Here is a 16791-nt window from a genome sequence, read left to right on the forward strand (position 1 = left end):
GTGTCAATATTTATCTTTCTCAATCTTCCCGAAAGCGGCTGCATGAGTAGCTTAAGCAGTCACGGAGTTAAGGCAGCTTTCGATAGAAAGGATCATATTGCAGACTGCTTAGCTCTTTCACCAAGCGTAAGCTTTTGAAAATAACTTGAACGTGAAAGAACAGGTTTGCAGATTTCCGTGAAAAGATCAGAAACAAAGAAGATCATTGCTGAGACTACTCGGTGTTGGTTAAATTCAGACTTGAAGAAAAGATGGAAAAAGAAGAAAGTGCAATCATGTTAGTAAACTGTGTTGTAAACATTGTACTTGCTTTCACAGCCACCATTGGAAATATGCTTGTGCTGTACGCAGTGTGGAAGAAGCCGACGCTTCATTCGCCCTCTATCCTTTTACTATGTGGTCTGGCGTCAACTGATTTAGCTATACCAGGCACGATTTACGGAGAAGTTTTAAGCGTAAGGGCTATCTGTAAGGTCTGACGACCTTACAGGCTATATGAAACGAAACACTTTCAAATATGGCCGTCGACTTGTAACGAATTTGGTATTGTTAGCCGTTACCATGGCAACGAAAAGACAAATATTTTTAGCTAACCTACTAAGCTTTTTTTTGCCTTTCAGGCTTCACCGAGTGACCTTAGAGCCCGCCAACCCTAACAGCCTTACAACCTTACAACCCCACAACCTTACAGCATTACAGCCTTACAGCCTTACAACCGCACAACCTTACAGCATTACAGTCTTACAGCCTTACAACCCTACAGCCTTACAACCCAGCAGCCTTACAGCCTTACAACTCTACAGTATGACAACCCTACAACCTTACAACCCCACAACCTTACAGCGTTACAGCCTTACAGCCTTACAACCTTGCAGCCTTACAACCTTACAACCTTACAACCTTACAGCCTTACAGCCTTACAACCTTACAGCATTACAGCCTTACAGCCTTACAACCTTACAGCCTTACAACCTTGCAGCCTTACAACCTTACAGCCTTACAACCTTACAGCCTTACAACCTTACAGCCTTACAGCCTTACAACCTTACAGCCTTACAGCCTTACAGCCTTACAACCTTACAGCCTTACAACCTTACAGCCTTACAGCCTTACAACCTTACAACCTTGCAGCCTTACAACCTTACAGCCTTACAGCCTTACAGCCTTACAACCTTACAGCCTTACAGCCTTACAGCCTTACAACCTTACAGCCTTACAACCTTACAGCCTTACAGCCTTACAACCTTACAACCTTGCAGCCTTACAACCTTACAGCCTTACAACCTTACAGCCTTACAACCTTACAACCTTACAGCCTTACAGCCTTACAACCTTACAGCCTTACAGCCTTACAACCTTACAACCTTGCAGCCTTACAACCTTACAGCCTTACAACCTTACAGCCTTACAACCTTACAACCTTACAGCCTTACAGGCTTACAACCTTACAGCCTTACAGCCTTACAACCTTACAACCTTGCAGCCTTACAACCTTACAGCATTACAGCCTTACAACCCTACAAGCATACAACCCTACATCATTACAGCCTTACAACCTTACAGCATTACAGCCTTACAACCGTACAAGCATACAGCCCTACATCATTACAGCCTTACATGCAACCTTACAGCCTTACAACCGTACAGTCTTACAGCATTACAACCCTACAACCGTACAGTCTTGCAACCTTACAGCCTTACGCCCCTAACAGCCTTACAACCCTACAGCCTTACAACCTTGTTGGTGAGACGTGAATTTTGCTTTTTTCCCTCTTTTATGTAGTAATTATCGCGAATACATTTCTGATGTTTATTTTCGTTTATTTAACACCAGCGCAGAAAATTGTATTCCTAGTGGAAATTACATCGTAGAATTCCGTAGTAAGTATTATTCGTACGGCCGAAAGGAATTCAAAGACCTTGAACGGCTGCCATCAGAAATCCAAGGTGTTCGAATTACCAGAAGTAGTATTCCAAGCGGTTTGAAGACAGTTGAATTCGAAGATCACCGAAGATTTCCGAAACCAATTAGTCAGACACCTTGTGACGGCGGTTTCATAAAGCGCATGGCTAGCTACCATCCAGTGACATATTTAAGACACCCAATTACTTTTGATACCTTTGACACAGTTCATTTGATTGTGCTGTTATTTGCCTGCCCTGCATATTTATTTAATTTGATAAGGGTTTGATAAGGGTTTGTCAATATTTTTGAACTACTATCTTTTTCTGCTTTCACCAAATAGAAAAGAATAAAACCAGGACACACACGGTAAGATCAACGTGTTACTCTTTATTATTTTATCTCTAATTTACTGAGCTTCCCCAGTATCTTGCTTCCGGCAGTGAGGACATCGGTAAGAGGTGTCCAACTTTGCCTCACACCTGCAGTGCACCCACTGACCACATTGCTTAATGGTGCACTGCTGCCAATCACCATCCTGCGTTCGTCTGCAGAGAGGACATTTGTTCTTGTCCCTTCTTGACACCACCAGTTCCTGGTTTCCAAACTCAGCAGGACTTACTGTGATGTTCATCATTTCACTAGCAACTAAAGGAAATATAAGAGCCATGTGTTAATTATTTTCACTGTTCAAAAAAACTCTCTAATCCATCTATCAATAAAAATTTAGTCTACCTAACCTCGCACGCACCACTCATCCATCTGTCCACCCATCCTCAACGGACGGGATGAATTGGATGGATGAATATAAGGTAGTTGAATACTTTAATGGATAAAGAAATTGATGAATGGTCAACTTTTTGAGTTTTACCTTTAATAGAAGCAGCAACCGCAGCGTGTGATGTTGAACTTTGTTCTGTAACAAGGTTGCAAATAACAAATATGAAATATTAAAACTTAACGCATAAATTACATCAAATTGTAAGGTACACATTTCCCCGCATCCAGCTATGCAATGTTAATGCCAAGCAACCTCAGTTCTCCGCTCAGATTGGAAGCAACGCTTACATCGCCGGGCGAAGTTCTTGCTTATCATTTGTACATTTAACTGGTATATTCCAGCCCGTTAAAGAAATACTGGGAATAAAAGTAAAGGACATTATAATCGTCTAACTTTTGTAAATTTTCACTTTGGGCCTTTGTGTTTTTATTGCTCCATGCGAAAAGAAGAGAAGCCCTCAGTACGAAGTATGCGAAGAAAGGGGGATCATTATACAAATACTTAAAGAAAAACCAACCAATGATACACACCGAAGCATCAAGGCCCTTGAGCTCACATCCATCTTTTAAAGGCCAAATAAGAAACTTCCTGTATGTGGATCACTTATTTCATGTGTCAGTATCCGTCAGTGTGTGGTTGGATACACTAATCAGTTTACTCCTCTTTCTCCCTTGCACTTTGTCTATTGTCTTGTTTATAGTTATTGATTGCATCCTCTCTTTAATCGAACTCACCCTTTGTCACTTTTAGTGCCTCCTCCAATTCATTTATGTCGCTTTCCCTCTTTTTGACCAATTCTTGGTACTTCTCTCTTTCCTCTTTCTCTTTTAATGCTCTGGCCTTTAATTGTCGGTTTTCCAGCTCTAACCTTTCCATCTCTGCTTGATAATCTGCTTTTATCGCCTCCAATGATTTTTCAAGTTCTTGTTTTTGCCTTCTCATTTCTTCCAGATCTGACAGTGTGGAAAACATAGATCTTCCGTACGCTGTTATCATGACCTTACAAATGGTACTGACAATGGCAAATTAGTACAAAGCTATGTAAACGTGCGTGTCACGCATGGACCAAAAGAACAGTTAACATTGGGTTGCATTATTATGTGTCGCAGGGACCTTCGAGTCACGTATGATTAGTATTTTCTTTATCACTTTTCATTATATGGAGGAGAGTGTTTTACTGGGAACTAAACCACTCGTAGATTACATACGCCATTTCATCCGGGACCCGAGTGGCGTATTTTCCGTATGTCACCTTTGTGAGTGTCGTATCGTTCAACGACGTCACGATTTCCCGCCTTTTTTTTCCCGCCCTTTTCTATAAAGTCCAGCCGTATTTGTAAAACTTGACTACTTTGAAACACAATAAAATCGGAAATATTTCCAAAAGAAATTTGTTTCAAATATACCAGTGGCCTCTGCTGACAAGTTCACTTCTTGAGAAATGGTAACTTCCATCTTGTCCTCTTCTTTACTTCCTGTTGCTAAAGTTCAAGTACAAGGAAAAAACCTTTTGAGGGTTGTCTCCGAGACAAATACATATTTGCTAAAGGTTATTAAAATGGCAATGAAATGTAATTTGGCCCCGTGCGATACAGTATAGCTTGAAAGTAATAATGATAATAATAATAATAATAATAATAATAATAATAATAATAATAATAACGATTTAGTGAAGACTTTTCTACAGAGAAGTTCTAGATTCATCATATGCTAACCATGAGCCATTAACAATTAATGCTGCAAATTTTTCGGCCACGTCTTGTTTAAAGGTAATAAATTGGCCTAATGTCGAAGGAGTACAAGGACATAACGATGTATCCATTAGAATTACTAATTTCTATCAATGATAGATCATCGCCGTACTGTACTCGACTTAAGCAGTTAAGGAAAGAAAGCCTGGAAATTTTCAGGCTTTCATTTCTCAACTGCTTAAGTTGAGTACATTACGGCTATGTTCTATCATTGATAGAAATCCTTCTCCGCAGTTTAAATATATGAAACTTTATATGTTCACTTTCCGAATTACTAAAACGTTAGTTATCTTTCTTTACCTCTGTCCAGCTGGTCTAAAGTTGACGTGTCAAAGAGAGACCTCTTTACCATCACGCAACTCTTCAAGCGCTTTCTATTCGATAATGGGGACAAAAACCGTTATTCAGTTGTCCTTAAACCTGATTTGGAATAAAGTGAACACTATAAGTGCCACGGTTCTAATCATTACACAAACTGCAAATGACACCACCCCCCTCCCACCCAACCTGACTCACAGAGTTTGCATTTCGTGTGGATAGAATAGACCTACTATAGACCTACTACTACTGTATTTCGATATATTAAAATTCAGCTTAAAGAAATAGACCTGAGTACGAGGCTCTGGAGAATAACTATACAGAGTTTGTGGGGTTTAATCCCCAGAGCCTCGTACTGAGGTCTATTGTTTTAAGCTGAATTTTAATATATCGAAATTGGTCTAGTACAGTACTTTTTCATGCAACCATCAAATTACTTATTACCGTAACCTTTGTTCTTACAATTCCGACAACTTACCCAGTCCATACGCTTGCACAGATGTCCTTAAGTCTTGTGGCTTAATGGGAGTAATGTCATTATCTAAACACCTTTCTTGGAAGGGTTCGGCTCTAATGGCAAGCACCCCTTGTTGACTGCCATCTCCAGACAATTTAGATGTCGTACAGTCAGTTCGTAGAAACTGAAGATTCTGCAAAGTAGAAAAAGTGCTTTGATTCACCGAGCACTGGGTGCCATTACATTCTAATGTACGTGCATTTGCTCTTTAGGACGCCGATTTTGTAACGAGAAACGATTTGTTTTGATTTTTTTTTTTACGTTTCTTTCAACTGTTATGTCATCTGCTGTTTTACTTACTTTCACTTTCGTTTTGTTTCTGATTGAAGAGGACTCCTCATACGAAATCACTTAAAATTACGCTAGAAATGTGGCGTCCTTAAAACGTATTCCACACCTGTTCTTTGGGAGCTTCCTTTACAACAAACTCAAGTTTACACTTAAGCCTATTGACAAAATCCTCCTTTCCTTTCGAGGGTAGCTGGCCGGTAGGTGAGCTCAGATTAGGGAACTTCATGTGCAGAGCGGGTTTCTGGTGTTTCAGGACATGAGGGGCAATTACATGCATAAAAAAATTGATGACCTCGTCTTCCGAAACAGCCGATGCATCTGTCAAAGAAACCATACGTAACAGAGTAAATGCACTACCCGAAAGCAAATGTGATGCATGAAGTATTAATACGTGCATAAACTATGACTATTCATAACTTTGTTATCAGTCAAAAACCTGCAGCCGTTCACACGCCTACGCACTGAGGGAGAGCAAAGTGTTCTTCATCAGAACACAACATGAGGGTATACCAAACGCCCTGGCTCTGGTTTTACAAAGGGTGGATAAGTAACGTTTAATATCCATCGGAAAAATAGCTATCCAGTAGATAAGTGTTGGAAAAAGAAACTACGCTATTGGCTGGATAGTGATTTATGGGGTGGATAGCATTATCCACTCTTTGAACAACCGGGACTGATCTTCAAATGTAAATTATCGCTAGGCAAGCTAGGGGTTCGGATCGGTCTAGAGGCCTCTTTTACAATTCTGTCTGACTTAACCTGAGTATCAGGCTTTTCTTTTCCTTTATAAAGAGGCTAGTCTGACTAGACTATATAGACAAACGGGAATGACTACCTTTATCGCGGCCATAAGTCCACAAGCCCACATTTTGGCGAAACGCGTACCCTTTCCTTCTTCACCAAACCCACGCACCACTATCCCGAGACATTCGTTAAAGGTATCCCTTCCCTCATTTGATGACAACCATTGTCCCATAGCAACGACCTTTCCGACAACTGAGGACACTTTGCTGAGTAAGTGATCAAAGATTTGTTGCCATAGGGCTGACTGCTCTTGTGTAATGCACCGCTGGATGTTTTCAAATGGTACAAATATTATTCTAGACAGCAACCTAACGGAAAACAACAACACGTTGGTAAGGGATAGTAATTAGCTAGGGGGGGGGGGGGAGGGGGTGGGGGGTTAGGGTGAGTTGGGATGCTGTCCTTTTGAAAGAACTTTAGTACAGCTGATATATACAACTTTTGATACATATATCCCAGTGTTCCATACATAGCTGATTTTATAGCTACAGGTATCCCAGAAACAACGTTTTACCAAAGCGCGACGTGGTTGCATTACGCAACATACATTGATCAATGGAGGGTAAGAAAAATAATTTTCCAAGTCTATTTCTCCACATGCAATGTTATACCTTTCCCTATCTGGTTTGGAGAGCCAGTCAATAACATGGTTGTTGATGGAAAACAGAGGACAACATTTTGGGCTCCAATCTCCGTGGCAGTTGATGTTAGTGCCATCGTTGAAAAATATTTTGGCTGCTTCCCCTACATCTTTTGGCTTTGAAGGATCATCGACCACAAAACCCATGGTTGTCTGACTGGCAACTTTTCCAACTACCTGTAAACAATATATGTAGCATCTTAGCAAGCACAGTTTGAATTTTTTTCGCAGATCAACAACTGGATCAAATATAAACTAACTAATGGATGGCTCAACAAAAACGTATTTCAGTAAGTAAACACAACCTTTTCACATAACAGAGTTAAGGAGTACTGTCAAAAAATGGCTACTGATGTAAGTTAACAGCAAGAAGTATTCTGTTCTTAATTCCATATGGCCAAACCTTTTCAGACACAGAGGCAAAGAAATTATTTCTCCATCCTCCAGTAGCTGCTAGGGCCAGCTTACATGCAGTGGATTTTCCACTATCTGGCTGTCCCAGAGCGGCGGGCAGTGGACATGATCCAGCTAGCATCTGCCACTGTCAAGATAAGGAAACATGGGTCAATTTCAACAAGATCTATTGCAACAATTCTTTCTAGGATTAACTGAAATGAAAATTCTACTTTCTCTAATGGCCTTCGTTGACAATTGGATTACAAAACCACAGATTATAACAATGCCTTCAAGAGATAACAAGCCGAATACGAAGGAAACCTCCTACAATGACAGTAGGAGGACAGCAGTCGAGCCCGTTTACCTCTAGTAATCACCTATATGAAAGGAAGTTTGGCGATAAGAACATAAGATATGTCATGCATTTGTTTTTAGTACTCACCTTGTCATAATGAGCAATAATTAAGCTCATGGCAGCTGTAAAAAAAGTTGGTAGGAAGTTGCCATTTGCCTCAGTCTCATCATCTAAACTTTCTTCATCTATTCCACAGTCGCGAAGTACCTCATCCAAACAATGCTTAAGGTGGTCATCTTTTGACACAGCACTTAACATATCCCCTCGCAGGAAATGACACGCAAGGTCAAAGTAATAAGTTGTTAGGGGAAGGTGTACAACTGCAGCTCTATCTTCCTTTGCAACATTATCACCGGTGTCGTTGACTAGGTTTCCTATCCAGCACAGGCCATGGTCATGCGGACTAACTAAATGGCCCCAAGCATCTATGAAAAGGTCATGTTTCAGTACCCAGATTTCTTCATTTTCAGGACTTATGTTTTTGCCAATTACAGAAACAGCCTTTGGAATTGCTTCAGGAATTTCCACTGAATTCTCCAGCTCTGTCAGAAGTGCATCCAGTTGGGTGCTGGTCATCTGCAGTGTAAATCTCTTGAAGAAATCGGTTTCATTCTTCAAATTATAGTTAAGAACTGAGACAAAGTGCTCCACTTTAGTCCTTGGCATGTTGCCTTTAGGATAGAAGAATTCCCTGTGAAAAACAAACACACAAATAAAGAAACAAATGCATAATGACCACAGCAACTAATCCAACACTATGATGCACCCCATATACCCCTCTCCTCAACCCCGTCAAGCACAGGAGAGCCTGGAGCGAGCCAATTAACTGAAATTGACACAGGAGGAAACGCGCCCATCGCAGTCAACCCTTTAGACTCTCTGCGTCCGTCCAGTTCGCGATTGCATCAATTTTTTCTCCAAGTCACTGAAATGTGATGATGTGGAAATAAAACACACTCAGTGCCGAGTGACGCGCTTTTAGAACGAGAAAGAAACATGTATTAATGCTATGTTTATCGCATCGTAGTTGCTGGCGATGTGGCACGGTACGCACTAAGAGTCCAAGTATCTTGATTGGTGGCTATGCGGTAGTCAGTGGGCTCTTTCCATTCAACCAAAAAATCCGCAATTTTCGCAACGGAGACAAACGGCACGGAATTTCCTTGAGAAACAGAAAGTCCGGAAATTGTTGAATTTCCGAAAAGCGAACCATTCAAAGGAGAATTCAGAGATAAAAAAAAATATAACAGAAATTTTTATGAAAAGTTGTTTTAAAATTTGGGTATACCCCAGGAGGTTGTCCCCTATTTCGGAAATTATGTAAATTCGAAATGTTCTATTTAGCGCTAGTTCTTTTGGCCGCGACCAAAGCGAGTTGGACATACCAAGCAAAGGCGACGCGTGCATTTCGAAATGGATCAATACTTTACACTTGTGTGTCCTTCACAGAATTCGTCAAGAAAACGTCGAGTTACGATAAAAAATATTCCCACCGTGATGTACTTCTTTGTTTTATAAAAACTGACGATGTCGATGTCGATGTCGATGTCGATGTCGATGTCGATGTCGATGTCGATGTATCAGGGTTCTGGTTGCTTCTATATAAGGCCTCATTACACGATGCCTGGTCAGTGTACACGAGCCTGGGATGGGTAATGGTTGGGTCGAGCTCGGCTGACTTTTCCATCCGGTTGAAAGGGCTGGTAACTACTTGCGAGTGAGGAAAATGGCGGACGAACCATGTAATCATCAGAATCATCAATTTGGGTTAAAGTTATCAGCCATTTTACCAACGTTAGTTGCTTGTGCCCAGCTGCATGGGTTTTGAATGCTCATCATCATGCTCCAACAGCGACAGCTCCAAGCCGCCCACCGTGTACTTCGATTTTAACAGAGCTTACAAGCTATGGAGCGTCATTAGTGACAAAATTCACTATTAGTATTATGAAGTAGTTATGGGGTTATGAGGTAGTTTAATATTGAAGTAATTTTGGCATTATGTAGTATTTATGGGGCTATGAAGTGGTTCTGGGGTTATTAAGTAGTTTTGGCATTATGAAGTAGTTATGGGGTTATGAAGTAGTTTTGGCATTATGAAGTAGTCTTGGAATTATGAAGTAGTTTTGGCATTATGAAGAAGTTATGGAATTAGAATGTAGTTTTGGCATTATGATGGTACCAGTTTTCTCTGCGAGTGTGCAATTCGGGTGCGAAGGGGATTATGGGATAACAAGGAAAGTCAAAATGGCGGCTTTGGAAGACATAACTGTAGAGTTGTCAAAGCTAACCAATGATATTTCCTCTGCTGAACGTAGCCATGGTGAGGTAGACGTTTACATCCAAATTGGACAGATACAGCGCTAATTTGCCGTTGTCGATAAAATTACAGGCAACGCTGAACCACGTTTGATTTGTTAAGTTACCTTAACAGCTTGTGGTGGCCATCCATGTGCCATAGAGCTTAAGGCTCGGTTACATTGTAGGAACGAATTCATCCATCTCATGGCCACACCGCTAGGATTAACGCGATGCATTGCATCTCGAACTCTGTGTTGAGTGACCTTAATTTTTCTCCTTCCGAGTTCCCCATTCATTCTACGATATCCAATGTTGGGAAACTCTTTAATGATTTCCGTTACGTTACCACATTATCAAGTTCTAAATCATTAACTGGGGAGTAAGATGCTCTGATTGAAAGATCAATGTCGTGCAAACGGCGTTGAATGGTTCGTACTGAGATATTTAACATGTGCGCTCTATCTGTTGCACTGAAGTCGTAATCGATGAAATACTCAAGCTGGTCTATTGTTACTGAAAGCCGTGGTCGTCCTACGTTTCCAGTGTGTTCTACGGGGCATCGATAAGCGGACTCTAGAAGGCGATTGCATTCCTTTAAACAGGGAATAGCTTCATTGATTGAAGACAAAATTAAAGTACCATTGAAACTGTTACTGTCAACATTAGAATCATAGTGAAGTTGGAAAATGCTTTTCCACAACAGGTCCAATTTATAGATGTAAACGTCTACCTCACCATGGCTAAGTTCATCAGAGGAAATATCATTGGTTAGCTTTGACAACTCTGCAGTTATGTCTTCCAAAGCCGCCATTTTGACCTTCCTTGTTATCCCATATTCCCCCTCGCACCCGAATTGCACACTCGCAGAGAATCCTGGTACCATCATAATGCCAAAACTACATCATAATTCCATAACTACTTCATAATGCCAAAACTACTTCATAACCCGATAACTACTTCATAATGCCGAAATTACTTCAATACCAAACTACCTCATAACCCCATAACTACTTCATAATACTAATAGTGAATGTTGTCACTAATAACGCTCCATAATAAGCCAGGGCTTACAAACGTTTGGACATAATTGTCAAAACAATTTCCACACGCTCTTCATGCCCATTCGCCTACGCCATTGTGCTCACGCTGAACCGTAAAAAGAGTGACGTTCAAACGATCCCGGGTCAGATAGGCCAGTGTTTACATGAAGAAATTGAAGAAATTTCAACCCTTCCAGCCGGGTCAACCCGAGTCTTGAGAAGGGTTACCCGGCAAGGGGGGCTGACTCGGCTTGACTACTGTTTTCATGTAAACGCTTAGAAACATTTGACCGTAAAAGGGTTACCTGCCGCGGTGATTCAACCCGGGGTAAAAAGCAACCCGGGCTCGTGTAAAGGGGCCCTACATTTGCGATTCAAACTTCGGAGTCATTTGAAAATTCCAAGCGTGCACAAGTGCGACTTATCTTTTTCCACAAAGAATTTTTTGGTGGAATGGAAAGCGCCCACTGCTTCCAAAACTTGAAAATATTGACTTTTCAGACCCCTAAGTTGGCGTGGCAGGATTTTCTGCATTTAAGCCCGAAAAAAGCTGAAAACGGATGTTTTCAGAACTGAGAAAATTCACGTGAAAAATTCAACCATGCCGTCAGCGTAATAACGACCATATTTACGCCAAAAACATAACAAGCAATTGAGAAAATGCTATCATCAGGTAATGTGTAAATTAAAAGCACTAGTTGCACTGTATAGCGGTGTTTTTTGGTTGTAACTGTGAGTAAAAGTTTCGCTCCTTTTGCTATTAGATCGTGCTCTGACAAGGGAAACTTACTTCGCATTTCCATCTTTGTGAACTGCTCTAGCAAGGTAACCAGTCATGCGTCCTGCCAACACTGGCGTTAAGAGGCGAAAGGTACAGTTTGAAAGCGGTTGGAACTGAGATCCTTTTTTCACACCGTAGCAACCATTTTCCATTACAATTCCGTACGCAGACATGTTGCTCTGAGTAGGCGATCCTTGAAATAGAACGTGCACTGATCTCCGGAAAATATATCCAGTCGGTGCAAAAAGATACGCAAAGGAACCGCCCACAAAAGAACCTTGAAAACGACTGTAAAGACAAAGATGAGTATTTCTTGCCACGTTTAATGCACTGATGTAGTAGAGATAACATAGGGATAGTGCGCGACATGTGCCTGGTTGCAAAATTCACAATCTGCTTTCTGCAAATGTATATTCGCCAGCTTTTTATTTAAAATAGAAAATACAGCCGTTTAACATGTTAACATGTTGGTGTTGTTTTGCATGTTATTTAAATTTTGACTTTATTTTCAAATTTTATGTATGTGTTCTGCCGTCATGTCAAGAGTGAAATGAGAGCGAATAGATCTGTAACCTTCACCATGTAGGCCTTATCACGGTTTTGGAAGCCATCTTAATAGGCAGGCAAAAGTGTCCGACATAACACTTTTTCTATATGAATCTGTGATAAAATAACTTGAGAAAACCCTGAATGTACAAAAATTTGTGAACGGTAAACCTTAGTTACTAACCAAAAGATTTTACTAGCATATTTTGAGGATCCTATCTGTACTAGAATTTGCCCAGCAGAATTTAAAATTTTGACCTACAATTGCTTGAAAATGTACACTTAGTCAGACAAGCGTCTGTTGGAAAAGATTACAGACAAATCACAATGACAAATGTAAGAGAAAATTCAAAGTTCACTGGGCAAATTGCTGGTAGGGTCCTCCAATTTTGTCAGTAAAATCCTTTGCTTAGCAACTGAAGTTTACCATTCACAAATTTTTCTACATTCAGGGTTTTTTCAACTTATTAGAAACACATAGAAACACAGTAATTTTAGAAATGTTTGCCTACCCGTAAAGATGGCTTCCAAAACCGTGATAAGGCCATTGACAACGTTATCAAAAGAAAAACATTTTGGGTGCGTTTCTTTGGGAAAATACGAAAAGGGATCATTGATCGAAGATCACTTGGATTACGGTGCATCAAAGGAACCGAAGAATCCTTTCCCAGAGTGGATTCAACGGTTCCTTTGATGCAGCATGATTGATCATCCGTGTTCGGATTTTCCCAAAGAAACGCACCCTTTATATTTGCTGTTCGCAAGGACTACGGCGCCAGATTTGTCCCCGCAGACAATTATATTTCACGTTGAGACAACTCGGTAACACTTGGCTTGGTCAACTGATAACAGAACTTGTCGAACCACGTGCCACCTGGGCCAAGCGCCTTATGGCCGTAGAATTCCTGATTACCAAACTGTATAAATTCCTTACCTCTTTCTCCTGTCACTGCTTCTATTGCTTGTAACGTCATTTTTTATGATTTTTCATTTATATTTGTTTTTAGGTTTTTTGTTTGGTTTATTGTTGATACATTTCTTGCTTGATTTAGTTTTTTAAGTTTGGGAGGGGATGAGCTTGGAAAGGGGTTGGGCTTTGCTGGGCTGGAGGAAACAAGTTGGGTTTAAAAATAATTTTGGACTCTCTCTTTTAGGTAAATTAAGTTTAAATACCTTCTATCCTTTTGAAACGTCCAGAAACTTGAAGATTCTCTCCTCATACTTCGAACCTGAAACGGCTTATTATGGACCAAATAGGGACCCCTCTACAAATTGTCACGATTCAGGTGGGATGAGCGTGCAATTATCGCACCAAGCTGGAGATACGGTTTTAAAGTAGACTAGCTGTATTCTTCCGGGGATTAGGAAAATGGAACGTAAACGTTTGTCATGTGTTTGACTGATGGTTTGACCATTAAGGGCGATACAGTTTTATCGTGAGGCAAATCTTTATTTGTGTGAAATTAGTCATCGACTTATGCCTTAAATACAAATTTCAAAGGAATCATTTGGCAATTTCGCGAAACTAAATTACGTCTATAGTTATTTGGTATAACCACCTTCTCGTTAAAGAAGTATGAAGTTCCTACCTAGTCAATCTATGTTGATAAGAACGTGGCGAAACATTACATCTTTTTAACACATAATTTTACTGAAAACATGCGTCACCTACGAAGGCTAAGGTATGTTTGAAAAAAGGGCTTGGCTTGCCTTGGACTCAACAATTTATTTTGTGATCTTGTTCTCTGCCACTACAGACGTGGCTCACTTGCAATGCTGCAAGTAAAATTCATGGCATGGAAAGAGCGTCACCACTAATAAAGGGTATACTCACTGGTACAGAAGTTTGTAGCTCTACTGCTAAAAAAAGAATGCCAGTGTTGAAAGGTCTGGTAAACTGGTGTTGGAAATTTAACCTGAATTAGGGCCATGCAGACAAAAACGCTGGCCGATACCACCAGTTACTACAGTCAACCTTGCAGCAAAGAAAATACCCAGATCAGGGCCATGCAGAATATCTATACAGTACAACCATTAAACGAAAATAGTAAACATTCGACAAATGATTTTGATTGCCCTTACATAGCCAAATTCTTTGCCGTTCCATTTCAGATCACGTGAAGTGGCATCATATCACGTGCATATGGGCAAACAAATTTCAGAAAGGCAAAGAAACAACTCCCCGGTAGGAAATGGGCAATTTAGACGATTTAAAGAGGTCTATTGCAGGGGAGTGGGGGAAAGTTGGGAAGAAAGGAGATCTGGACGCTAAGATATAACATCACGACATAAAAACACTGGCTAAAAGCTTGCTATAAATTTTCGTAGAGAAAAAAAAAAAGGCTGCCCGTTCACACAGAATCTGTTCACTTGCGAAGGAAATGATCACTTTACAATTTTGGTGAGCATCTTTACTCAGTTCCAGACTTCCTTATCCCTTCCCCCAGCTTGGCCTGAAAGCCTAAAAGGATCCTGAATGGCCAATCTCAAACCTCAGTTGTCATTCAACCACTGAAGCGTAAACAACTGACTAACACTCTGCTCTTGTTGTACACAACTGTCAAATAGAAAGCGTTCAATTCGGCGTCCAGAATACAAATGTGTATGTCCCTCCCAAAAGGTGTGAAATGTAAGGAGTGGCTGTCCCTTTTCCTCTTCTTTTGCAAAAATAACTTCTTGTTTAAAATTCTTCTATAAAAAATACTTGCTAAATTCGAGGATTAGCTATCCCTTTTTTTTTTACTGTACTTTACTTTTCCCATGTGCGGCTGGAAATTCAGGCACTCTGTTTTCTTGATAACAGACAGCAATATACCTGTTCCTACGGATGACCATCCTATGGTAGAAAAACAGGAATCTTCGTTTCGGTATAGCGCACATTATCTTCTTGAATCTACCTGCCCAGATAAAGGTCTGCTCAGCCACAGGTGTGTTGAGGTGAGGATACTTTTCCTTGAGGTCATCGCTTCCATATGTAATCTTACACCGTGGATCTTTATGGTTCCTCATGTGTAATCTATCCACAATTTTTCGCACCTTGAGCCACATTAAATTGTATGGTTCGGGGAAAGGTAATTGTTTTTTGGCAACACGTAGTTTGTCCAAGTTACACATGTTGTCGTATGAAACAACAACCTCGCCCCACTGGCTTTCGGGGATGCCTTCCAGTCGTTTGAGAAGGTACTGAAGGGTGATCAGGAAGACCTGGCCTGGACCTTCCGAGCTGCAGAAATGTACAAAAATCGAATAACTCATGAGTGCAAGAAAAAGAAGATTTACATTGAATTAAAAAGACAATGCCGGAAGTGTTTAACTCTTTTTACTTCTCACGTACGTTCGTGCTTTAGTGTTGTAAATTCTCCTCCAGATAAGTGTTCAATGCAAGAGTGTTATAAAAATAGGACAGTAGATTAATACCAGTTCTCATAACCGAGAGTTTCTTACAAAAATGTTTCTGGTCCAATCCCCAGAATAACTGAATTTTAAATAAAGGGGCATCTTCATAATATACTCATGCAAGTGAATATTACTTACACATAGAGAGGGCACCATCTTTCAATATGACCTCCTCCACGTACAAAGTGGAGAAGGCCGCGGGACCATTTCCTTAGAGACTTCTGACTTTCACCGGTATCCTTATTGCAAACGGCATCGCCATTTCCGTCAGACTCGCATTCCTGAAGGATTGAATGATGCTTACTGATGAACATTTCTGTCCCTGGAAAGAAAACGAAACAGTAACTTATCAGTTGATATTCTCGTTGCAAAGAAAACTTTTGTTTTCCGTATGAAATCAATGCGCGTCAGGGCCTGAGTACGCTTACTCTATCCTCTCGTGAAAAACGCTTCGGCCTTAGTTACCAATAACACAATGACGGTGGTCCTCATTCACTGAAAGACGCCAAGTACTAGCGCGCCAAACCGTACAACAAGTCTGGACAACAAGAAGGCTAGCTTCTCATATCACAAAACGGTCTAGCTAAACCGGTGGCCCATCAAAAAATGCAATTAATTCTAATGCCAATACCTTGAGATTGAGCTGCAGATGAACCCCTGTGCCTACTGTCGGTCTGCAGGTTGGCAACAACATCGTTTATTTTCTCCGCATTTTTGACGTTCACGTCTGAAGGGCCTGAGCCTATTATGAACGGAGCGAAAACGCAAACGGCGTTAATTAAGAATACCAATGGCCCATACATGAAGTACATTTGAACCCGACGGTAATATGGCAAAGAAGAGAGAAACCTATGAACTATTTCAAACGCCTGAGAGGCAGGGTAAATTTTCCGAAGAAGTATAAACCTTGCGGTTGCGAAGGATACTACGAAATCTAGGGATCCGAACTTGATGCACCTCAATAATTGCAAAAT

At 40.7% G+C, this 16791-nt stretch overlaps 1 protein-coding gene and 1 long non-coding RNA gene across 2 annotated transcripts in view; both read left to right on the forward strand.

The window, feature by feature from the left end:
• Positions 1-239: 239 nt before the first annotated feature.
• LOC138055908 (melanocortin receptor 4-like) overlaps positions 240-16791 on the forward strand; it is a 20750-nt gene continuing 4198 nt past the window's right edge. The window contains exon 1 of the mRNA XM_068901774.1: positions 240-468. Coding sequence (XP_068757875.1) covers positions 252-468 — 217 coding nt within the window. The 5' untranslated portion in view covers positions 240-251. The remainder of the gene's footprint in view (positions 469-16791) is intronic.
• LOC138057119 (uncharacterized) lies at positions 3432-8476 on the forward strand. Its single transcript, XR_011133602.1, has 3 exons — positions 3432-3693; positions 7237-7295; positions 7953-8476. It is a non-coding gene; the product is annotated as an uncharacterized lncRNA (long non-coding RNA).

This window comes from Montipora capricornis, chromosome 7 (genome assembly GCF_036669925.1).
Source record: "Montipora capricornis isolate CH-2021 chromosome 7, ASM3666992v2, whole genome shotgun sequence".
Classification (NCBI taxonomy): Eukaryota; Metazoa; Cnidaria; class Anthozoa; order Scleractinia; family Acroporidae; genus Montipora; species Montipora capricornis.